Source organism: Macaca nemestrina, chromosome 3 (assembly GCF_043159975.1).
Source record: "Macaca nemestrina isolate mMacNem1 chromosome 3, mMacNem.hap1, whole genome shotgun sequence".
Lineage (NCBI taxonomy): Eukaryota > Metazoa > Chordata > Mammalia > Primates > Cercopithecidae > Macaca > Macaca nemestrina.
This window is the reverse complement of record NC_092127.1, coordinates 89,410,942-89,435,236: the sequence shown is the minus strand read 5'-3', so window position 1 is coordinate 89,435,236 and position 24,295 is coordinate 89,410,942. Positions and strand designations below refer to the sequence as shown.

The window sequence follows — 24,295 nt, the reverse complement described above, 5'->3', positions numbered from 1 at the left end:
TTAAAGGAAGACCCTGAAAGTTAAATTAAATTTTTTTTAAGAGTCCGAGATGGGAAGCATAACTACAAAGTAACAAGATTATATAAATCATACAAAACTCAGTCTCATAGTTTTTTACTCACACTTTTTGTCATGAGTAGCATAAAACTATGTGGCTTATGAAGAAATTTTAAGCAGAAATAAAATATTGCTGATGATTAAAATAATAATAGGGCATTAAAAAAATTACCAGAATGCTTTATCTTTCAACAAATTGGTAAATAAAGGGAGATTCTCAAAAAAAAAAAAAAAAAAAAGCCTGAGAAAAACTTCAAATTATTCCTTTAAAAAGTAATTAAGTAATATTTCAACGTAACATTTGCCAAGTATCTATCGATACACTTATTATGGCAAGCTAAATATTTATCTGTTCAATCAAGTCTTCCAGTCTTCAAGACTCACTGCACTCACTCACTCAAATAGCCTTCAGAATTGGGTTACAACTGAGACAGTACTGAATGTCGATAAAAGATTCCGTGATTTGGATTCTTGACATCTCTTCAAACCTGCCTCATAAGGAGCAAGTGTTGTAACTCTAGGTTACTGTTATTGGGATAGCAAGGCTAGGGCTGGAGTGAATCAGAGCCACTGAATTAGTGCCGTATTCTACTCTACTGCCCCAAAGGGTCACTCTTTAAACTCCAAACAATCCATGAGAGACATGAGTATGCAACTATGGAGGGAATTATTGAAGAAAAGAAAAATGCTATACACCCACAAAAATAGTTGGATTCTTAAAGGAAAATAGATATTTTATACCTTTCTGAGACTAAGTACTTAATTTTAGATGCAATCATCGGCTTTCCAGTATTTCAAGCTATTCTATTTTAAGACAACAAATAGTGTTGTGGCATTGTACAAATGGGAAAAATAAAATAAAGCACAAACATTAAAACCACCATTTTTCACAATCACATTTGAAATTATGCCAAACCTAATAAAATAACACATAGAGCATAACCAAGAGCATGGGTAGGTTTGGCTGATATATTATTCAAAGAGCAGACCACCATATTGCAAACTTAAATATGTACTACAACTGAGCCAGCTAGTCTTGATATATTCCAAGAACCTATAAGGAGATTCGTGATCCAAATTACTGATTTGCTACCTTGGTTCACAACAGAATCAATCCCATTCTGTTGCATGTTTTGACTGAACAATGGGAACAAAGGAATTGTTTGTCTAGTCACAAGTACAGAGGGAAAGGAGGTGAATAGAAAGTTTATATCTTGTGTTGAAGTATAAAAAGAAATAGTCATAAAGGGAAAAAATGCAACCATTCAATCAACTTAATAAAATTAAAATAAAAACTGCCTTAAGAGGGTTGTTCAGAAAAATACAGAAACTTACACACTTGGCTTATAAGCAGCAAAAATTAAGAATAACACATGTGGAAGAAGTTTTCCAGATGAATTAATTCTTAGTGCTATTACAATGCAAATTCCACATTAAAGAAGAATAGTCCATCTTTTTGTCTTGCTCCTATAAAATAAAAAAATTTAAAAAAAAAACATAGTCAAGGAAAACATTTTTAGTTCTAAAAGCAAATTTCACTTTTACGAAACAAAAAAAAATATTAAAATCCATTTTATTTAACTGTTTGGCTAATTTCAATGTCAACAATGAAGTTAACATTTTAAAATGTGCTTGGCAAATGTGTTTATGAACTTACTGAACGTTATGCCAACTTCGAGAAATTGCCCCAACTGGAACTTGAATCAAATCTAATCAACTCTTCAAAAATGACTTTAAAGTTAAATGCTCAGTTTCATTGAAATCATTCATAGCAAAGATAAAATAATAGATGTATTTCTAATATTAGCATGCAGAAATATTTAAGCTAAATGGAAATATTTGAAATTTAGTTATCAATCTTATTAAATGAGTAAACTCCATACTGAGAATTCTTGTAAAGCAAATGACCAGTACTTAAATTATGTCGAAATTCACATAGTACATTTTGTTTAAAATAAGATGTACTGATTAGAACCTAACTTAGTTAAATCAATTCTAGAATAGCATTGACATGTTTAAAAGCTTACTGAAGGTTAGCCTTTTCTCTCTATCTCCACATAAGTTCTAGCATATCTACCAGAACTTTGCCTAAGTAAGCTTTTTTTTTTTTTAAACATTTGGGAGTTGATATTTGAACACAATATTATGAAAACAGAAATAGAGTGGCCTACAGGTAATATTTGTTAGGGATTAAGAAGACTCATGTGAAAAATAACCTCCCAAAAGTATCAAATAACAGCTGTCTAGCCAATTATATGCACTCAGAGTAGCAAGGCAAGGGACATTTTAATTCTGTCATCTAGAAACAAACCTGTTTAAATATGTGTTTTAAAAAAGAAGTTCATAAGAATAATTTTTAAGCTCATATGTATATACTCCATGTTTATTTTATTGTGTTGTATTTTATATTGAGGAATGACCTGCAAGATGAAAGGGACCGTTGTGAATTTGGAGACCCCTCATTTGCTAAATGTAAGTTTTTCTACCTTAGGACATCAAAAGCAGCAATAGAAAAATAAAATTTGATTACAAGAGGGAGAAAAGAAAATATGGGACTCAGAAGAATAATTTCAATGTGGATCCAAGGATTTGACAACAACTCTGGCTGAGTCCTATCACAAGGCAAGGTTTGCAAAGACTCCTTGAGCAGTGAGAAGACATTGAAGGGAGACAGAGAGACAGAAAAGAAAGAAACAGTCAAGAGAGACATTGCACTATAGGACACTAATAGTCTGAGAAATGAAGGAAAATTTGGTTATACAATCTACTAGGATCATATTTAGGGATTGATAGTATAGATACTGCCTTTTTGGATATTCACAGAATATCGCTTCTGCTTACACTAATTTCAGAGGAATTTGATTTGAAATTGAGAATTAGTAAAGTTGCTCCCAATTCCTATTAAAGACAAAGTAATAAAAATCACCAATATAGCTAACCTGTCAGAGGCCTCACAAACATTTGCTGCAGTAGAATGGATCATGAAGAAGTCAGTAAAGATGAAGGATGACTACACTGTGTCACCAGGGAGTTTAACTGGATGACTTCCCACGGTTTTAGGACCAGAACACATGACAGAGTTCAACAGGGATCCTGGGTCAGATTTTCCCTTTCTCCACGCCGGCCTGTGCCCAGACAGAGGGGAAAATCACCACACACAGCTGGCAAGCTATGCTCAGAGTTGTATAACATTCTGGAAGGCCTTGGGGGATACTAGAGTACCCTGACACACAGCCAACTGGCCTGCCCTGAGCCAGCTAGCTCAAAGAGGACTGCAGAGCTGTGGGCACTGCCTCCGGTTTGGGGAAATACAGAGCAATCCTGGGCACAGGTCCATGATGCTTACCCTGGGAGTCTGCATTGATAAGAGCTGATTTTCTGCTCTGGTGAAGGACCCTGAGAAGATAAGGGGATTCTGAGGCATTTATGAGGGAACTTGAACACTTACTACATGCCATGTATATGTGCTGTCTTCTGTCATGGTTCTGTAATTCAGTCTTCACTACTCTCCTGAAATGTACCCCATTTTACAGATGAGGAAAATGAGGCTCAGTGACAGCAAGTCACTTGCCTGGACTACACTGTGACTAGTAAGTAAGATTAGTTACTTAGACTAGTAAGTAACAGTATTAGAATCTGATTTGGGGTTGCCTGACTTCAAGGCACACGTACTTGTGCTTTAGTAAAAGCCACACAGCTCCCCTTCAACTAAAATGCTTTAATTCACTGGCATCCAAGAAGATTTCACCCTTACCTTTATAGCCCACATTCTTCTGCTTTACATAAACAAAAATTCTCCCACCGCTGGGAGCCACAGCTCCTAGGAGTCCTTAAGCTGGCTCAGGTTTCTTTTTGGGGCATACAGTGTTCTAAGGACAGCTAGTTTTTTAATAAATGAAAAGCACACACAGAGTTTTAGTATATGCTGAACACTGACAGATTCAGGGTCAGTTTCTTACCTTATTCCCTTTCCCTGCCCTTTGCCCCAAACCACAACACACACACACACACACACACACACACACACACACACACACACACACACACTCCACGGCAGTAAAATGGCCAGAAGATTCTATTTCCTCTGAATGAAACAGAAGTTTGGAAAATTAGCAGCAGGGCAGCCAGTCAAATGCCAACTGTGTTCTCTTCTCCCATCCACAAGGACTTTAATGTTTCATATAATTAACCCTTTAGCGGACTGATGTGGCTGAGAGGAAAAATGCAAGGGCTGAAAAATTTTGGAGAAGTTAGGTAGTGGGAGAGTCCTGACTCAAAGAACAGATAAGGGAAGAGGTACAATTTACAACAAAGAACTGAGACCAGAAAGCAGAGAATAAGACAAATAATGAACAAGGGGGTGATCTATAAAAGAACGGGCATGGAGCTCCAAGTGCCTGGATTTCAATAGCTGTTGATGTGGGACAAGTTAATGTTTAATTTGTCAAACAGAGATTAAAAATAGTACCTACCTGTGTTAGAAATTCAATGATGTTAAGTCTTGGTATATACTAAATGATTCATACACACTAGCTATTACTTTTCATTTTTTATTAATTTTAGGTAAGTTAAAAAAGAAAATATAAAGGCAGGGGAATTGTGAAGAAAGGTATGAAATAGTAAGCTAGAGGAAAGCCACAATGCAATTAAAGGGAAAGGGAGAAAAGAAAAGGCAAAAACAAAAAAATACATTAAGAAGATAAAAGAAAATGGCAGCTATATACAATAATTGGGAGAGGAAGTCACTACCAAGTTAGTGGGGAAAATAGAAATAAACTAATCAATTCATGAAGGTAATTATGGAACGAAGTGAAAATAAAATGTCTAGGTTATAGCCTGTGGATTAGCTACCTGGCCTGCATGCGCTGAGTCACCAAAGTCCCTGTCCCTCAGATGACTTGCCTGGGCTGCAAGTACAATGCTTTAAGAACATTCAGGTGAGGGAGCTGGAGAACCCACCCGGTCCTACCCTTTAAGCGGTCTAATCTGTGATAAAAACAAACTACAAAAAAAGTGAGGAAAAGGGAAGAAGTAAGGTGGCGGCACATTGAACTAAATCAAGTTGCAGTGAATGGAAAATGAGAAACCACAGTAAGGAACAAGTTGCAAAAAAAAAAAAAAAAAAAAAAAAAAGCAAAGGACAGAAAATAAATTCTCAAGTAAATGGCAATGGGAAAAAGACAGACTAGTGGGACAGACACCAGGAAGTAACTCCAAAGAAAAGTGGCCTTAGGGAGAAAAGGAAAAGGAGAAATGGACAGCAAGAAGAAAACGCCTGTGCACCACCTCACTCCAGCCTGGGCAATGTAGTGACTCCACCTCTAAAAAAGGAAAAGACTTTGGCATGGAATATTTAGGTTTTGAGTCCCAGTTCTGTGACTAAGGAAGGGTCACTTAATCTCTCTATGTGCCAATTTCCTCTTGGAATTTTAGTACAAAGAGACTGGGTTTGATAATCTAAGGACCAGTCTAGGGACCCCTTAGAATAATAAAACAGCTCTCCCTGAATCCAGCCCTTGCTCTTCCTACTTCTGTTGCTGATGCATGGGGCCCTATACAGGGGGTAGAAATAACTCTGAGGAAGTAAATAGAAAAGAAAGACCAACAATGCAGGAGCAACATGAAACACAGGGAGAAATGAAGAAACAAAGGCTTACGGTAAAAAGAGAAAAAGGACATAAAAATGAAACAAAATAATTGCAGTTCCCTTAGGCTGATATCCACTATTTGTGCCAATGAAAGTTTTCTTTTATTAATATTACATATTTATTTTATCTTTATGCCCTTGTAAATTGTATTTAGTATCAAGTCTCAATTAAAATCTTAAAACAAAAATATAGCATCTAAGTGGATGGGCAGGAAAGTATGTCAGGAAGAGAAAAATATAGCCATGTGCCTCAAATAACAGAAATCTTAAAAAAAAAAAAACTCATTAAAAAGTTTTCAAAGATCATGTGAAGAGGGAACATTAAAAACCAAAATAGACAGACAAAAAGGCCTAACAACAATGAAAAAGAAAGTGGTGAAGTTTTGCAGCTGGTGTGCCTAGTGCACTGGTGTGTTGCAATTGGGTTACTGCTGTAGCCACCTGAGCAGTTGGGTCCCAGGTGGTACACAGCCTTGTCCATTAATCACAATGTGAGATGGGAGTCCTAAATAATAATAAAATGAACAATATTATTACTTTTTAGATGTGGTGTGGCATGGCAAAATCTGAGAAATACTGGAATATTGACCACAGGATGAAGAGAAGTGAGAAAAACTCACCTATAAAAATTTTTTTAATAAGGGAACATTTATAAGAGAATAATCAGAAAAAGATAACAGCAGCTGTTTATGTCCAAATATATACGGGAAGGAAAAAAAGTGAAGCTCCCTGTTGCAATGTGGTGCTAAAAATAGATGATGAAATACTTATTATTTGAACTGGAAGGAATCTTAAAGGTTATGACAGTTCTTGAACACTTGTTTTGTAGTTTTGTGTGTACAAGTTTGTCTCCTGCTGGAGTGTAAGCCCCTAATTTGTGTTATCTGTATGTGGGTTTATGGCCCCAACAGGGAGTACACAGTGGCTGGTGGAATGTAGGCATGTAATTCATGCTTGTTGAATTAGCGCATTTTGTTGAAACATTCATTTTACAAATGTCCAGAGAGGCAAATGGAAACACAGATGGTTAATGGCCAAATGCCACCACAGAGCAGATCCCAGGTGTCCTTGCTGCCAGTTCAGAGCTTATTACACCTTCTTTACTGTCCCTTTTTTGCTCCATGCATCACACCAAGGAACACAGAGTGGTCTGCAGGGAGCATGGTGTCGCCCAGGAGTTAAGAGCTGGTTCTAAACATCCTGGTTGTCTCATTCTCTGGGGACCTCAGCAAACCATTTCTTTCTAAGTCCCAGTTTTCTTCTCTGTGAAATATTGTGGTCAGATAAAAATAATTTACATAAATTCTCATTTGAAAAGAGCACATAAATCTACCCTACCTCAAAACAAATATCTGCAATAAGTCTGGTTTTTAAAGGAAATTTTGACCTGAAATCACCTTTCAAGATTTCTCACACTGACCATCTATATGAGCATCTTGAAATATCTGAACAGTACTTACAATTTTTTACACAAGGATAAGAATTACACACTTAAAAAAAAAATCCATCTGGCTTTTCTTTGGAGGGTGGTATTGAATGTTCAAAAACGTGAATTTTGAAAAATTTTTAATTCATTATTTCAATTTGGCTAAGTCAACTTTTGCCTACATACAAAAAGCTAATCTTTAGTTGCCAACCAGATTTGGCCTTTCTGTCTATCTTTAGGGCTTTATTTACTAAAATAAAGGTCGTGCTTTCAAAAAGGGAAAAATTTTCAAATATCACCATTCAAGTCCCAAATGCTAAAAACTCTAATGCATATCTGTGTCTATTGGAAACAACCCCAAGTCTAATCTCTCTAGACTCAACAGACAGGAGAAAGGCCAAAGGCAGCTGCTTAAGAGGATACTGTGCAAGTGTGTGCCCAATCCTCCCTCCTCTCTTCCTTGTCCTCCCTTCCCCTTGCTTCTGTACCTTCACAGCTTGCACAAAGGTCTCATAGCATTAGCTGGTCCCAAACAGCCCTAGGTAAACACACCACCTGTCTAAGCGATTAAAATACTTTTGCCTATAGGCTACTCTTTTCCTTCTGCGAAACTAATTCTCTAATTCTGAGTTTCCTACCCATGCATATTGAATATTTTTTTAATTTTCTACACTAAACAAAATATGACTTATTTGGCTTTAATTTTCTCCCTCCCCTCTTTATATGTTATCATCACACAGTGCCTGTTGCAGACTCTCCCAGAAGAATAATTAAAATAATGTATTTCTAGATTGCAGCTAAAATGAGGCTTGTGCTTTCAACTGAATTCTTAGAGAAAGGTTTAAGGGTTTTTTAAACAATGCCTAATGTTGTCTTACAGTCCAATAAGTGTAATAATATTCAGTAACAATCCCTTAATTTGAACAAAATTTTTAGCTTGCAATACACTGTTATATCATCTGATATTTAGATACATGTTTAGGGTTAGATATTATTGTCCCCACTAGAGATGACACATGAATGCTAAAAAGCTTGTAATGCCCAACATCACACAGCTGGTGAGAAGCTGTGTGACTCCAAAATCCAATGATCCTAACTCCAGAATGAAGGCTCTTTCATTGCACAAAGCAACAATATTCCCGTTCCTTTTCAATTATAACAGAGAAGAAGAGAGAAATAACTTATTTTTTATTATAGAAGCATAAATAGGATTTCTCTTCTTCTTTTTTTTTTTTTTTTTTTGGTTCAGAATATGATCTTACCAAAGACTGAAAGTCCTAGAAGCATTTATAATATCACCCTTTCCCCATCTGAAGAGAACAGGAGTGTAAGGGGCAAGTTTGTCCCCACACAGTTCTGACACCTTTACGCTCATATCTGAAGGTGTCTTTGCCCTGTCATGTGTTTGACCTGAAGTGTCCCGGTTTGAACAAGTAAAGCTCCCTCTTCCTATCAAGTTCCATGTACTGTATTTCCAGGGATTCCTGTTTGGACATTTGGATTAACTTAGGTGTCAGGAATCTATTTACTCTGATTTCCTTTACCTGGGGGTAGGTGTAGAAGTTGATTCTTTTCTGAAGAAAGAATGCAGACATGAAAATAACAGTCTTGTGGGGATTAGCAGCAAAGCATAATGTGTTCAGTCTGAACAGGACTGGGTTAAACACAGCAACTCCATTCAAGCAAGGTGTAACTGCAGCTCCAGAATCCTCCATAGAAATCAAAGTGTGTGCGTGTGTGTGTGTGTGTGTGTGTGTGTGTAAGACACATTAAAGACCTTGAACTCATCCTAAGAATGTGTTCTGATTATCTGAAAACTGAAAAACAAGAGCTTAAAAAATACAGCGGCTTTTATAAGCAATTTCAAAAGGAAGATACAAGAGGAGAAAGAAGCTTTTCTGCAGATTTTAGAAAATGTTTCTACAAGAAACATCTGTCTTTGCTTCTCCATACTTCTGGGGAGCAAACAGATTGAAGGGTTTTGCAATGACCTCCTAGGATGTTCAGTGCCTCCTGTCCCTGGGGCTGTCACAAGCAGAGTGAGGCTCACTCCACAAAATCCAAGCTGGATTTTCATTTCTTTGCCCTGACAACGTTTACAACAGACTGAAAGGACAGACCCGAGGTTCACTCCCCTTCTACTCTCAGGTGGGAAAAAACACTCAGGCAATCTGAAAAGGTCAAAGGGCAAAGGCTGACCTTGGGGACTGAAGCCTGGAGAGAGGGGGGAATCCTGGCAAAATTATCCCCTTTGTAAATTGGATGTGGTTTTGTTCTATTCTCTCAAAACATCCATTTTTAGAGACAGCCTCCTTTGTTGTAAATCTCTTACTTCAAACACAAACAAAAAAATTATTGTTCTTACTCTCTTAAACCTGATTATCAAAGTGAAATTCACTTACCAGGAGTGTTTCATTCCACTTCCTGGTGGCTGCCCATCATCTGTGTTCTACCACAAAGCTCATGGTGGTGCCATCAAAGGAAGGGGGAGCAATGATCCGTGGCCCCAGGGGCTGTGAAGTAATGCTGATGACAGGCTTGCCATGCAGCTGGGCAAAGCCCTTGGCCCCTACAAGTTGAGATGTGGCTGCTGGGGCTGAGGAGGATGAGGCGGCTGGAGACTGACCAGAAGCTATGAAGTATGGGGTCTCCGTGAACGCTGCAGCTGCCTCTTTGCTGGAAGGCTCAGCCGCCATTGGGGAGAGCTCACTGCCTCCTGGAGTACGAGCAATTGGTGTGGGCTGCAGGGCATTTGTGGGCAGCACAGTGGGCAGAAACCCAGGGTAAATCATGTAGGTAGGTCCATAAGCCCCAGGACTCAGGGCCAAGGGAGGCACAGGGATGGACATGGGAGCCACAGCCTGCTGCTGGGAGGTCATGGGCACATCCACATACTGCCCTGTCTCAGGGTCAAACAGTCTCCGGGTCATGGGCTGTACCGGTGTGTCCACCAGATAGTACTGGCCAGTTGTCACATCCAGGAGCATCTTACGCTGGGTCTGTTGAGGCTGTGGCTGCTGGAAGGGGTCTGTGGGAACTGGAGCTGAGCCTGCAGGTGCAGGAGCAGGCATGCTGGGTGGGGAGAAGCAGAGGACCTGGGGCTGGGCCCCCTGTAGAGTGAAGGGCAGCGGAGGCTGGTGGTAGATGGTGGTGGGGGGATGCTCAGGGCTCTGGGGCCCTTGGGGGGCAGCTACTGTCTCCCGGGGGTTTTCAGGTTTGGTACGCCAAGCTGGTCGGCTGGTTCCACTAACCTGAGAGCCTTTGGAGCTACTGGGGACCTGACTGCGGGCACTCAGTGGGGGTAAACTACAGAGAGTGGCAGCTGAGGAGTTGGGGGGCCCCTCCCTGGAAACCCCAGGCCTGCTAAGAAATTCCCCTGCAGCAGAGCTTCCTTTAAGAGGGATGGTCAGGTAATTCTCACAGTCACTGTTGCTCTTCTCCAAATTGCTGCCACTTTTCCTGTTGGTCACCTCATCAGGAGGTGTCCGGGTGGCTGGAGGGATCTTGAGGGACCGGAGTCCCTGCGATTTGATGCCCTTAGCCGCTGAAGGACTCTCTGGAGAAGGCCCTTGTGGGAACTTGCCAGCGACACCCCCAGTTTTCTGGATGCTGCTGGCACTTACAGTGAACACGTTCCGGTTGCTGGGGAGTGGTGGGAGGGGCTGCAGGGGTTGTGTTCTCTCCACATCCTTGTGGACTTGGGGAATATAGAGAGATCGGGGTCTTTCTCTGGCCAGGTTCTCAAAGGCCGCTGCCCTGGCAGACACACTCTCAGCGCTGGGGTTGGAGTTTCTCCGCTGCAGACGTTCTATGGGGGCCCCTCGCAGGACCACACCAGCTTTGTTTCCTGTGCCCCGTTCTTCCACCTCACCAAGCCGTTTGGACAGCTTGTCGTGGTCTCCCTCAGCACCCACCACCCCTTCCCTCTCCTCACTGGCAATGAGCGACAGCACGTGGCTGTCCATCATCATAGGCAAGGGGTCGCTTTTGCGCTTCCACTCATTCCTGTTGAAGCTGTACAGCTCTTCCATGGACCTCACGGCTGCAGTCAGCTTCTCCAGGGCATTCCGGGCTGGCTTTGTGGCTTTCCCTTCCTCCTTGACCTCCTCCTCCTTGAGCTTCTCTGGGGTCTTCTGGGTGGAAGCCTTGGAGACAATCTTGAGCACAGGCAGGTATGAGCCCTGCTCGGGCTTATTGGGGGCAATGGTAGCCACAGGCAGCCTGCCAGATGCCCTGTGAACCAAGACTGTCCCTTCTGGGGAGGAGGAATTCAAGACTCTGCTGCCGCCCCCTTTGCCCATGCTCTCCCTGGGCTCTCGGTCCATGCTATCTTCCCTCTGGTTCACTACAGCCTGGCATGTAATCACCATGGGAGACAGGGATCCAGATCCGCCAGCTGCTGCAGACAGCTGCCTGGATTTGGGTCCAGTCAGCCCCTGCTCTGGGGTAACACTGCCCTTGTCACTGCTATCCCCTGACCCTTTAATTAGTTTCCTGACATCTCTCACCTGGTGGAGGGGGCCTGGAGCCTTGGACTTGTCTCTGATGTCTCTCACCTGGAAATGAGGCACTTTTTCTAGGTTGTCCCCGCGGAAGAGTTTCTGCTGTGCCCTGCTATTGTCCTCGATGGTCTTGAACAGGTTAGACGCGCTGCCACCAGCCAGCTTGGGTGTGAGCAACTTGGCAATGTTGAAGTCTGAGCTCGGCTGCTGCACACTCCCCAGCCGGATCTTGATTTCGGGAGCCTTGGGTCTGATCACCGCCGTGGAAGTGGCCTGAGCAGCAGGATACTTGGTGGCCTGCTTCCCCGGCTGCTTGTCCTTGGGTGTCTGCTGGATGTTGGGGACAAAGAGGCGTGACATGATGGTGTTCTTGCTGGCAGAAATCTCCCCGAGATCAGCCCGCCAGTCGCCTCCTTTGGGCAGCTTCAGCTTCCCGATAGGGGCTTGCTCCTCTCGCTTCTCGGCCTCTTTCTCCTTCCATGACCGGAACGCACTGTTCTGACTACGGAGGAAGATGCCCTTGACGGTCTCTGAGGCACTCTTTTTAATTTCACACACTTCTGTGTGTCCATCGGTGAAATTCCGGCCAGGGCCTGCGCTGCGCTCGCGAGGAGTACTGGCTTTGAAGACGGGGGATTTGGAGCCCGCCACGGACCCCTCCCCGCCCGCGTCGGACACGCTGACCACGGTGAACTCGGAGCCGGCCTCGGAGTGACGAGAGCTCTGCCTCTGCAGGCCCCTCTCTCGCTGCCTCTCGCTCCCGGGGGCGCCCTCCGTCTCCTTGGAGGTGCCTGTCAGGTGGTGGGATGTATCCGTGACTTCTCCCCTCTCCATTTTGAATTCGTGTTCCCGCTGCATCTTCTTGGAAATGACATTTTTTAGCAGACTAGAGGCGAACTTGGACTTCTGGGGGCCATCAGAGCGGGAGGCGGGCTTGCTGCCCTCGGAGGTCTCGGAGCCGTCGTCCGTGTATGCCGACCCGGGACCCTTGCCGGGGCCTTTGGTGGTCCTGCCAGGCCCAGGGGCTGAGCTGGCTTTGCTCTCACTGCGTACATTCAGGGGCTCCAAAAGGGTGACGACGCGCGAGCCCGTCTGGACCTGCTTCTGGAAACACAGGGGCGTCTCCACATGTTTGATTTCTCCCTCGACTTTGCTAACCACAAACTCCAAGGCCTTGGTCTGAGACTTCTTGGACTGGATGTAGAGCTGGTCGGCAGTGGCCCGGGCCCCACTGCCCTTCCTCAGACCTGCAGCCACAGAGGCTGCGCTGCTCCTGAGGAGGCTCTGCTCCACCCTGGCCCCAACACCCCCACATTTTAAGTCCAGGAAAGTGGACCAGCGCCCAAAGCCCACTTCGGAGAGCGTGGCGGAGGACTCCCGGGAGCTGATGTTCAGAGCCTCAAAGTAGGGGTAAGCCAGGCTCCGGAAGGCCCGGGAGGTCAGGTTACGCACCTCTTTGTCGGCATCGTCCAGTTCGCTCACGGCACTGGAGGCTCCGCTGGAGTAGTCCACCAGCTCCTTTGCCCGGATGGCCCCGCACCTGGTTTGCAGGCGAGCAGGGACAGCAATGAATTTCTTTGCATGGTCCTGAGCCACTGCTGCAGCCGGGTTTTGCTTCAGAGAACTTGAATTGTGTTCAGCAGCTGTAGAGACGCGGAGGCTCATGTCGCCTTCATGCTTGGCAGCATAAATAATGTTTTGCTTTGCACGCACGTTGCTAGGCTCATTTATAGCCCGGGAAGCCGGTTTGATTGATAGGAGGATCTGGCTTGCTGCACTCCCACAGCTGCTTGCGGCGGCGGCGGCTGCCCCTGAAGCTGCCTCCGGGGTCTCGGGCAAGGCCTCAGTCAGGGGGGCAGTGCCAGGCCCAGTGGGTGGGGGAGTGGGGCCACTGTCAGAGGGGCCGCTGCCCACTTCCGTGCTGCTGGTGTCGCGGCCACTGTGGCCTGCATTGGGGCGGGCCAGGTCGCTGCTGGTAGGGCTGGGCGTCCGGGTGGTGTTGGTGCTGGGAGTGGTGCTGAGGTAGCAGCTGTTGTCGTCGTCCTCTTCGGTCAGACTGGTGGTGTCCCCTGGGGTCTCGTCGCTGCCACCAAAGGAAGCATAATCCACGAATGAGTAGATCACGTTGTTGTCCTCGAAATCCCAGCGGGAGGCCAGTCCCACGTCGAAATCCATGTCCTGTTCCACCTCACTCAGCTGGATCTCATGGGTGGTGATGTAGTGAGCCTCTTCGACTTTGGGGGGGTCCCTGCTGCCCTGGGACTTGGCAATAATGTCCCTGCACTCTGTTCCATCTCCTGCCCCTCCTCCCCCTCCTCCTTTTCCTCCTCCTCCCCCTCCTCTTGATATTTTCTCTCCTTCTCCTCCCATGGGCTGGCAACCTTCACTTTCACCACTCTCACTCTCAAAGCCTAAGGATGAAGAAGAGGTGGCCAGAGCCCCTGTGGATGTGGTGGAGTCCTCCATTTTGGAAAGGCCATCCTCTTCTACTTTGTTCATCGAGGAGGAGGATGAGGAAGATGAGAAGTTGCCACCCTCTTCAGAGGCAGAATGCTGGGATCTAGAGAGTTCGGAGGAGGCAGGATTGTTCTGGGGGCTTGGAGTCTTGCACTTTTGACTGCTGGGTTCATCTTGGGCTTTCTCCTTTGGGCTCCTAGAGGCCCTCTGATCCCCAGGGCAGTGCCCCAGGGTAAGTTTCATGGTCCGGGGACTCTCCCTCTGGACTTCAGCTGAAGCGCACATCTCCACGTATTTCGCTTCTCGCTGGGAGGAGGCTGAAGGCTTGGGAAGTGGCCACAGCTGCTGCTTGAGCTCCTGGCTGTCTTGAGCACTGCTCACCCCGTCCCCTACCTCCGCCTGTCTCGCTTTCGAATTCAGCTCAGGAGGGGCAGCTTCCATTATGAGCCCTTGCCCAGGTTTCAGCGACAGGAAAAGACAATGGTGAGCACTGGGGAAGCCTTGGGTCCGTCTCCCGCCCCGGAGGGGCTGCAGAGTTGCCCGAAGCAGGGTCCCACGTGTCTGGACTGGCCCCAAGGCTGTAGGCACCGCTGCCACTGCTGCCACCACCTCCCAGTTCTTCAGCCCCTGTGGCGGGGCGGCAGCAAGCCTGAGGGAGGTGGGAAGGCTCCCGGATGGGGCGGTGGAGGTGGTCTGTGGCTGGGGGGCTGCTGCTCTGGCCGAGACTGTGGCCAGTGTTCTGTAGCTGAGCTGTCCTGTCCAGTTGTTTGCCTGGCCCCGTCGGCAGCAGCGAGGAGTCTGAATGCCATCGGCCACGGAAGAAGCAGCATCTGTAGGTTGACCCCGGGACTCCCAGAAATGAAAGGAAAGCATGTGCTGTTTCTTGTGAAGCCTTGTCCCTTTCCTGGATGGGGCGAGAGAGGGTCACGTCATTCCAGAAATATTTTTAGTGTCCATTCCCTAGTCATATCGAAACCACACTTGAGGGTAAAAAGAAGAGGCTCTAATGAGATGAAAAGAGAAGGTTGGGGGTGGAGGAGTCATGTGGGTTCTAATTCAAATCAGCCAAATGTTCTATGTAATCTATTATAGCGATGTCTAGCAAGTATGAAATTATTCTTTCCTCACAGCCATCTTTCACTCTCATGTTTTTGATTAAATGGTTCCCCCCACTTGTTCTTAAATAAAATTCAAAATTTTCACGCATTTCAAATGAATTAAGGACACTCTGGAAATATTTCAAAGTCTCCCTGGTACATATGGTAGCTTTATATTCGCCTCAAAATCTATGCATTTCTTTTTCTTTGGAGAGCCAAATCAGATGAGTTTTGGTAGTAAAACTTTTCATAGGAATAGAACATTCCATCCCTTTTCCCCCAAAGTTACACTCTATGAAACATGACCTGTTTGGTTCAAAAGGATCTCTCCTGGAATCCTTACTGTGGTGACTCAAATTATAAAAGGGCAATTTTCAAAGAACTAAACTTAACACTTTAAGTAAACTTTTCATTATAGTCACTAAAAAGGACATGTGGAGCCAAAATTGACACTACTTCAAATCCCTACAGTGCCTTAATCAATCTGAAAAAAGATCCCTAAACTTGTAGAACCATGGCAAGACAATAAACCTCCAATTAAATATAGCCTGAGCTGCAGCCTCATGATTCAGTTACACTGGCTGAATTCCAGGCTGCAGGGCACTGAGTCAAAAAGCAAAATAATAACCAATACACTTACCCTTCAAGAGTACAGTGCAGCTTGGAGGGAGATTCAGAGAGGAAATGTGACCCACTGGCATGACCCATGGAAATGAAGCCAAAATCCCAGTTCACTGACTCTGAGGTACCTCCATTTCAGACAATTCGGTAGTTGTGCAAACAAATTTGCCAGTCCACTTAAGATGGGGGTCTGTGCTGGCCATCCTCAGAGCTGATTCCTTGGGTACTATCGGTGGAGAACCATGATGCTTGATTTTGGTGAGATCTGACCCTTGTCACCTGCCAGGCCCAGTTCCACCACTATACATAGTCTATGTGTCACTTATGCCGATTGAATAAAGCACTATTTTAAACATCCACATTTGTGGGGAACAAAAATAACACCATCAACCATCCCCTTTCAACATGAATGCCACCTCCACACAGAAAAATGTTCTTTCCTCCGAATAGGCATGTGGGTAGGTATGGAGTGGGAGCCCCTAACAACTGAAGCATCTACCTTCTCATACTTGGGCTGTGGACAGCTCAGGCCTGCCATTATCCTCCCAACTCCTTTCTGCCCACACCACTGCCATTAAAAGTATGACTTAAGGCAAGACTAAAAATACCAAGAATCAGAATGCAGACATAAAGCCAGAGATCTAGGTGAAGAGAGTAAAAGAGGAAAGGAAAAGGAAAGAAACAAAGGAAGAGAATGAAAGAATAAAGAGAGAGAACTTGCTAAATGTGCAATCAACTTTTTGATTATAGAGAACCATGTTTAATACCACAAAATCTTAGGGTTTTTTTTTTTCTTTTGAGAGGGAGCCTTGCTCTGTTGCCTAGGCTGGTGTTCAGTGGCACGATCTTGGCTCAACGCAACCTCTGCCTCTCAGGTTCAAGCAATTCTCATGCCTCAGCCAAGTCTTAGTAGCTGAGACCACAGGGGCACCCCACCATGCCTAGCTAATTTTTGTATTTTTAGTAGAGATGGAGTTTCGCCATGTTGGCCAGGCTGGTCTCAAACTTTTGACCTCAGGTGATCCACCTGCCTTGGCTTCCCAAAGTGCTGGGATTACAGGCATGAGCCACAGTGCCCAGCCCTTAGATTCTTAATGATAGTAATTACAATATTCACAGCTAAGACTTCCAGAGCATTTACTATGTGCCAAGAACTACTTGAAACATTTTTAAATGTGTGTATTAATTTATTTGATCCCCCTAACAACTTGGTGAGTTAGGTGTAATCATTGTTCTAATTTTATAGATGGAAAAACTGAGGCAGAATGATATTAAGAAATGATGTGACAGACTTCAAACCCAGGTAGTCTGGCTTCAGAGCTTGGACCTTAACCATTATGCTACACAGTGTTACTGACTTCCATGCTCAAATACTCTACAGGGCACCCAGATTCACAATTAGAAGGAAGCCACTTATCCACTAGGCAATTTCATTTCATCTGCATGACTACAAATATACCACATAACTTGTTTGTTTTTTGTGGTTTTTCATATAACAAAACTGTGGGCCGGGCGCGGTGGTTCACGCCTGTAATCCCAGCACTTTGGGAGGCCGAGACGGGCGGATCACGAGGTCAGGAGATCGAGACCATCCTGGCTAACACGGTGAAACCCCGTCTCTACTAAAAAATACAAAAAACTAGCCGGGCGAGGTGGCGGGCGCCTATAGTCCCAGCTACTCGGGAGGCTGAGGCAGGAGAATGGTGTGAACCCGGGAGGCACAGCTTGCAGTGAGCTGAGATCCGGCCACTGCACTCCAGCCTGGGCGACAGAGCGAGACTCCGTCTCAAAAAAAAAAAAAACAAAAAACTGTGTACACTTTATCTACTCAGGGATTAAGGATCATAATCCTAGAAATAAAATGAAATAAAATATAGTTGGCTCCTTCAGGCAAGCCAAATATTTTCAATGTCCCATTTTAATCTTGCTTTGAGGCTAACCGTGTCTTGGACGATAAACCCTGAACACAGCCTTGAGGGCTGTGGCGCATACATACTCCATAGTGGAATAGAAGGCAGAGTTTCTGCCCATCAAGGCAATTATAGTCTAAGGAGGAATTTTTCCAGCACTTTTCATATGGCCTTGTCTGTCATGACAACAGATTTCAGCAGAGTTTCTCTCTGCAGTTGGCACACTGCAAAATTGGAAGGTCATATGCCGTAAGTGTAGGTTAAAACATAATTGCTTAACACCCAAAGTTCTGAAAATCTACCTCCAGCATCTTGCTTCTTCCACAGAGCACAGTCCTAGTTAAAACTCCCCAAGAGGCAAAGAGAGAACATCGTTCTGACAGTAGTACTTACCTCCAAAGTATCTGTGTGGCTCCTTTACTGCTTTCTATCTAAATGAATGCCAGTGTAGGAAAAAATTTACAGAGAAATCTTTTTAAATGAAGTCAATTTCCAGTCGGGTTTAATTCAAACCACAAATTCTCTTTAAAAACCGTATGAGCTGAAAAATTTTAATAGAACAGACTCTATTCAAAGCAAAAACAACTGATAAATAGAAAAACGATAAAGGCTAAAGTAAAACAATTAAGAACTCCAAACTGCTTGCCCTCTGGCATTTTCAGAGTTCTGCTGTAGTATATGTTACTATGAAAATGGATGCTGTCAGTTCTGTTGAAATAACTTGCAGTTATTAGGTAGCCATTGAGCCTTTTATTCCTTAATATGACTACAGTCATTTTTTTTTACAGATGAACTCAGTGATTGCCTACCTGATCTCAACTCTTGAGCAATTAACAGTGACTAATGTCACCAGCATTAAACCATATTAAGCAGGCATACTTGCTAGACCAGGGTAGGTACACTTAGTTGATAACTTTATATGGGAATTCAAAGAGTAACAAAGGCAATGACTCAGTATCATTATTTTTATCTCTGCAGAGAAAGTTTCTTAGCATTCCCTGAAAGTGTTGGAGATGATGGTATGTAAAAGAATGAAGGCCAGACTATCCACCAGTTGGTAAAAGGACACGGTTATATTTAGGGTCTCTGACAGTGGCATAATAGGACAAATAAATATGTTATTCAAAAGGAAGAACAGTTTATCAAAGGTAGAGCGCTAGACCAGAAATGAAGACAGAGTCAAACTCAGACTCAAATAAGGGGTCAGAAAAAGGACTTACCAAACACAGACATTCTCAGGATTTTCTGGGCTGTGATGGGCGAGGGATATTCTCTGACTATCTTAAATTTTATGTCAGGCTTTCCATAGACTCTTGTGCAGGTATTCACACACACTGATGGAAAGGAGTCTCTTCCGTGGGCCACAGCTTAATACTCAGAGGGTGGCCAGCTGTTTCTCTTCCTGGCCAAGGGAGGCATGCAAAAGAATTATATCTGAAGGAAAGGTACTGTATTATCTTTTTCCTGAGGGTGCCAAAGACTATTATTTATTTGTCTACTGGGGTAAATGCTTTACATATTTTTGCTCATTAGTCCTCTCAAACATACTGTGAAAGAACAACTATTATTCCCAGGTATAGATAAGAATTGGAGGCTGAGTGAAGACACGTGCCCTGAATGACTTTTCATAATCAGTAAGTGCTAGAGCCTTGATTAGAACCCGGCTCTGAGTGACTGGAGCTCAGGCTAAGTTGATGATTGAGCATTTAGCCTATTTGGTGGAGGTCACAGGGTCGTGCCCACTGCTGGCCAGTTAGCTGTTTCACAGCCTCAACCAGCTGCCTGCACACGGGAACAGCTGGTCACCATGGAGTCCAAGGAAATGGAGTGGCACAATTAGTATAAACTATCCCTGTGAATAGAAAAACAGCATGTACTACGAGGATAAATAAGTAGCACTATCTTCTTGTGCAAAGAAGAGCACGTTATTGTAGAATCATGCCATACACATTGTAGATGTAACCCCTTAGCTATGCCATTAAAACTTGGAAGGACAGGAAGAAACAATTCACCGCCAGAAATAAAACCTTACTAACAGCCACTCAAACCTGCACACAGAAGCCAGAGGTGATGCAAAAATGTTTGCTACCTTCCCCCTTGAGTCAGGTTGTATATCAAGGAGTCACTCCTCTCTGATCTCCCTCCCGCTCCTTCTCCTCTCTGAATGGTCTCTTAGGCATTTGCCCTCCCTTTCCTCACTCCCATTGCCCCTCTTTTTCCTCTTAGCACCTGACTTGTTGTCCCAGATAATAGTTTTCATCTGGCTTTCTCTTAAGGGAGTTGTGGAAGTTTTGGTGTTTCAGATTTTGCTGGATAATGGAAAATTATTGCTTCCAGACCAGCCTCAGAATGAAACATCAACAGGACAAACAAATCTTTCTTTCTCTATATAATACTGGCAATTTCAAGTAGCCTAATCCTAAATCTTGGTCCATCTTATCCAAGACCTCTGTCTGTTATCCCAGCATGAATGATATAGGGCCCAGAGAAGTGAGTGGCCAAGGATACTCTCCCCAGTGTGGAGGGCAGGACAGAAGAGCTGCCTCATTAGGCTTTCAGAAGTTGCTGTAAGTTTTTTCAGGTTGATGTTGAAGCAGAGTTTAATTAAGCAGCCAGCTCAGCTGCCTGTGTACAGAATCACATGAATGACTTATTTCTGTGACTTTTTAAAAAATAATTGTTTTTTGCCTTTTAATTCTTGATATTGCATTTTGGGGGCTAAAACCATGTTTCTGTTTCTGTTTAGTTTGGAAAATGTTTCTTCTCCCTATACATCTGATTTCAGACTTCAGCAATTTCAAACACGAGCCTGTAAAGATACACTCAATATTTTATTTTTTAGCTTTCTATTTCTATGAATATTTTTGAAAATTATTTAAGACATCATGTCTTACCTTTCTTTAAATCTCACATTCAAAACTTCAGAAACCTCAAGTACTGAGATGCAATTTAGAGCAACTTTTTAGAAAACAATCTGACCATTTTTATCTATCATACAAAATGAGAAAAACTATGAGGGCTTAATATTATATGCATGAGGATGCTTATTGCAGTGCATTATGATAGAAAAAAACGGAAACACTTAAATATCAATCAATAGAGAAATGATTGATTACAGTGAATGCATGCTATGGAACATTGTGCAGACATTCATTAAAATGAACAGTTTTGACCTTGAAAGGATTTCCATGAAAAGAAAATTGAAGAATAAAATGTGTTAGTACCATTCCATTTCAAAAATAACAGACTAGGCGTGGTGACTTACGCCTGTAATCCCAGCACTTTGAGAGGCCAAGGCGGGGGGACCATGAGGTCAGGAGATCGGGACCATCCTGGCTAACACGGTGAAACCCCATCTCTACTAAAAATAAGAAAAAAAAATCAGCTGGGCATAGTGGCAAGTGCCTGTAGTCCCAGCTACTCGGGCAACTGAGGCAAGAGAATGGCGTGAACCCGGGAGGCATAGCCTGCAGTGAGCCAAGATCGTGCCACTGCATGCCAGCCTGGGCAACAGTGCGAGACTCCGTCTCAAAATAAATAAATAAATAAATAAATAAATAAACAAACAAACAAACAAACAGTAACATCCATTTAAGTAAGCATATAGTTCTATCAGCATAGAAAATATTATGGGAGTATAAATACAAAACTAACGTTATATTTGTGTGTCTGGGAAGGTAGAATTCAACAAAGGGATGAGTACATTATTACATTTTCCTTTAGGTAGCTCTGTGTTGTTTGAATTGTTAAAACAAACGTGCTTTTCTTTTATAATAGAAAAAATAATTTTGTTTTGGAAAAATGTATTTTCTCTATAACTTTCCTAAAGTTAAACCCAAACTAAGCTGAAGTTTGGAGTTAGAGCAAGGAACATTCACAATGGAGTAGACTAAAGACAGACATTTTAGCTTAACTTCCTTATTTTATCACTACTGGAACAGAAGTTTAGAGAAGAGACTTGCCCAAGTCACAGAGCTATGAATAGTGGAGGAAGACTAAAATCCATTTCTCCTGACCTCAAATCAGGGCTTGCTCTTGTGTTGTTCAAACTTTGTCATTAGAGTGACCAGAAGGAAGAGGAGACTTAATTGCATTCTCAAAAAATTATTGTATATTCCCTTAAAAGGCAAAAAATTTCATTGTGACATCATATTTTATCTTAAAAATTATGTGAATTTAATCAACAAACTACTGTCACATGTAACAACAAGAATGAATCTCACAAACATAATTTTAAGGAAAAGAAGTCAGTGGCAAATAGAACATACTATATGATTCTATTTATATAGAAATCTAAAACAAGACAAAGTAATCAGTGATTAGTAAGAAATCAGGATAGTGGTTAATTTTAGTTACAGTGTCAGAGAGCACTCTGGGGCTCTAGAGTGCTGATAATGTTCTATTTCTTCATCTGGGTGGCAATTGCATGGTTGCATTCACTTTGCGAAAGTATATTGAGCTGTATCCTTATGATTGTGCACTTTTCTGAATAAATGTTATACAATATGGTCATTAAGAATTCATGTGATTTTTACAATCATGTCTGTTTTCATATGTATATATTTCAAATCTTCAAAAGAAGTTTATGGTTTATTAAAATATGCAATATTTATTTTGCCCCTCACATGCCAGTTTGTACACTGCAGAGTGCCTCTAGAGGTGTCAATGCCCCTGGTGTGAGAAGCAGGGAGTCAGAGACAACATTCAGGGCATGGGCACTGAATGTTGAATAGTGACTGAATTTGAATAGTGACTCCACCATTCCTAGTCATGTAACCAAGGACATGAAATTTAGCTTCCTTGTATCCTAATAGGGTCCACTTCAATAATGTTGTGAGGATTAAGTTACAGAATACATTTAATGCACTTAGTACAGAACCCGGCCCATCGTAAGCACTGAATAAATGCTAATAATTGCTAACTATTGTTATGCTATGGGGAAATTTTAACCCTTCTCCTACTACATGTGAGTCTCTACCCCCTACCACACACACACCAGGACACAACACATTGTTTTACATTTATCAGATGCTCAATATTTTTTAGCTGAATTGAATGCAATAATTCCCCATGGACTGTAGAAGAAAATTAAATCTCCTTAGTTCTTCTTTAAGGTTGTCCCCCATTTCAGTTCCCAACTATTTTTCTAGTTTTATTTTATTCGCTGCTTTATATAAATCCCGTGTCCCAAACACAGTGTCTAAAACTATTCCCACAGATGCCTTGAATGTCTTTTTATCTCAGGAAGTTTCTTTGTGCTCTCCCCATTTCCTGAAATATCCTTCCTTCTTCTCTGTACCTTCTATAATTTAACCCATCCTTTTAAGATTGAGACTAAATTTATCTCCGACGGCAATGCCTCTAATCCTTTTTTTGATTCAGAAAACCCTTTGAGAATTTCACAATTCACTCTTTAAAAAAAAAAAAAAAAAAAAAAGCACATGTATACAAACCATCTAGTTTTGGAAGTTTTACAATCCCCCTGAATCCTAGACCAGCCCCCCATCTAGGGTTCCCCAGACTACCATCACCATCACAAAATGACTCTTATTCTCGATACCCAAAGTAATTACTCTCTGGACTAATACATTTTGATTGCTTTATTGACATTTGCTTTCATTTGTATGTATTTTTCCTTTCACCTTTAATGTAAGTCTCTTGAGGATAAAGATATTTTCCTATACATCTTTGTTTGTCAAAAATGACGAGGCAGGGTGCCTCTCACATAAGGAGCACACAATAAAGAATTGCTGACTAATTGGCCCCTGCTCATCTATATTATTTTCTTCGTTGATCTCATCCTGGCCCTTTGTTTTAAACATTTTTTGTTTGCTGATGGTTGCTTGCTAATTTTTATGCCTTTGCCTAAACAGTGCCCTCAATTCTAACTCACATATCCCATGGGCTACTTGATGTTTTCATGTGGATGCCTGACTGGCGTCACAGAGGTTAACACATCAAAAATTGAACTCGTCATTGTTCATGTCAACTTTCCCTTCAGCAAATCTTATTTCTACCCTGGTCTTTTCCATTTTAATATGTGGCACTTCATCAATTTAGACCTGGTTCTTCCCTTTTGCTGTGCTCATCCCCATCCCATTTTTAAATAAGGCTCTCAAATAAACCTCCAAAGTCCATCCCAAACACATTCCCTACTCTGCATCTTCAGAGTCACTACCGTGGTCCAAGCCGTCACCATTCTTACATGGCTCCAAGCTGCCCTCCTGCTCCTTCCATGCCCCTCCACAATCCATTCTCCAGCAGACAGAAATATTTTTTTACAAATAGAAATTGGTTGCTACTCCCTGTCTTAAACCCCTTTCCATTTCATTTAGGTAAAGCCCAATCCCCTTACTTCAGGCTACAAGAACACATATGAGCTGGTTCCCACCTGAACCTCCAGGGCTGCTCACACTAAGCTCTAGTCATAGGTTCCTCCCCCAGCAAACTCTTCTCTGCCTTGGGCTGTCAACCGGCCTGGAAAACTCTTCCCTTTCCCTTGGCTCTAAATGTCTGGCTCCTTCTTATCCCTCATGCTTTAGCTTAATCATTTCTTCATGGGATCTTCTCTGACCACT

At 43.0% G+C, this 24,295-nt stretch overlaps 1 protein-coding gene and 1 long non-coding RNA gene across 3 annotated transcripts; one reads left to right on the top strand and one right to left on the bottom strand.

Moving 5' to 3' along the window:
* Positions 1 to 1,306: 1,306 nt before the first annotated feature.
* On the bottom strand, positions 1,307 to 18,510 carry C3H4orf54 (chromosome 3 C4orf54 homolog). 2 transcript variants are annotated; one of them, XM_011749229.3, is made up of 3 exons: positions 18,111 to 18,510; positions 9,533 to 14,993; positions 1,307 to 1,524 (listed from the first exon to the last, which is right to left on the bottom strand). In XM_011749229.3, exon 2 carries the CDS (start codon positions 14,960 to 14,962, stop codon positions 9,569 to 9,571), a length of 5,394 nt encoding a protein of 1,797 aa, XP_011747531.2. In that variant the 5' UTR covers positions 14,963 to 14,993; positions 18,111 to 18,510; the 3' UTR covers positions 1,307 to 1,524; positions 9,533 to 9,568. The 2 variants fall into 2 exon arrangements, with proteins under 2 accessions (XP_011747531.2, XP_011747528.2); XM_011749226.3 differs by lacking the exon at positions 18,111 to 18,510 and adding an exon at positions 15,827 to 16,338.
* Positions 14,316 to 22,232, top strand: LOC139362360 (uncharacterized). Its single transcript, XR_011621147.1, has 3 exons — positions 14,316 to 14,572; positions 18,506 to 18,609; positions 18,696 to 22,232. It is a non-coding gene; the product is annotated as an uncharacterized lncRNA (long non-coding RNA).
* The last annotated feature ends 2,063 nt before the right edge of the window (positions 22,233 to 24,295 follow it).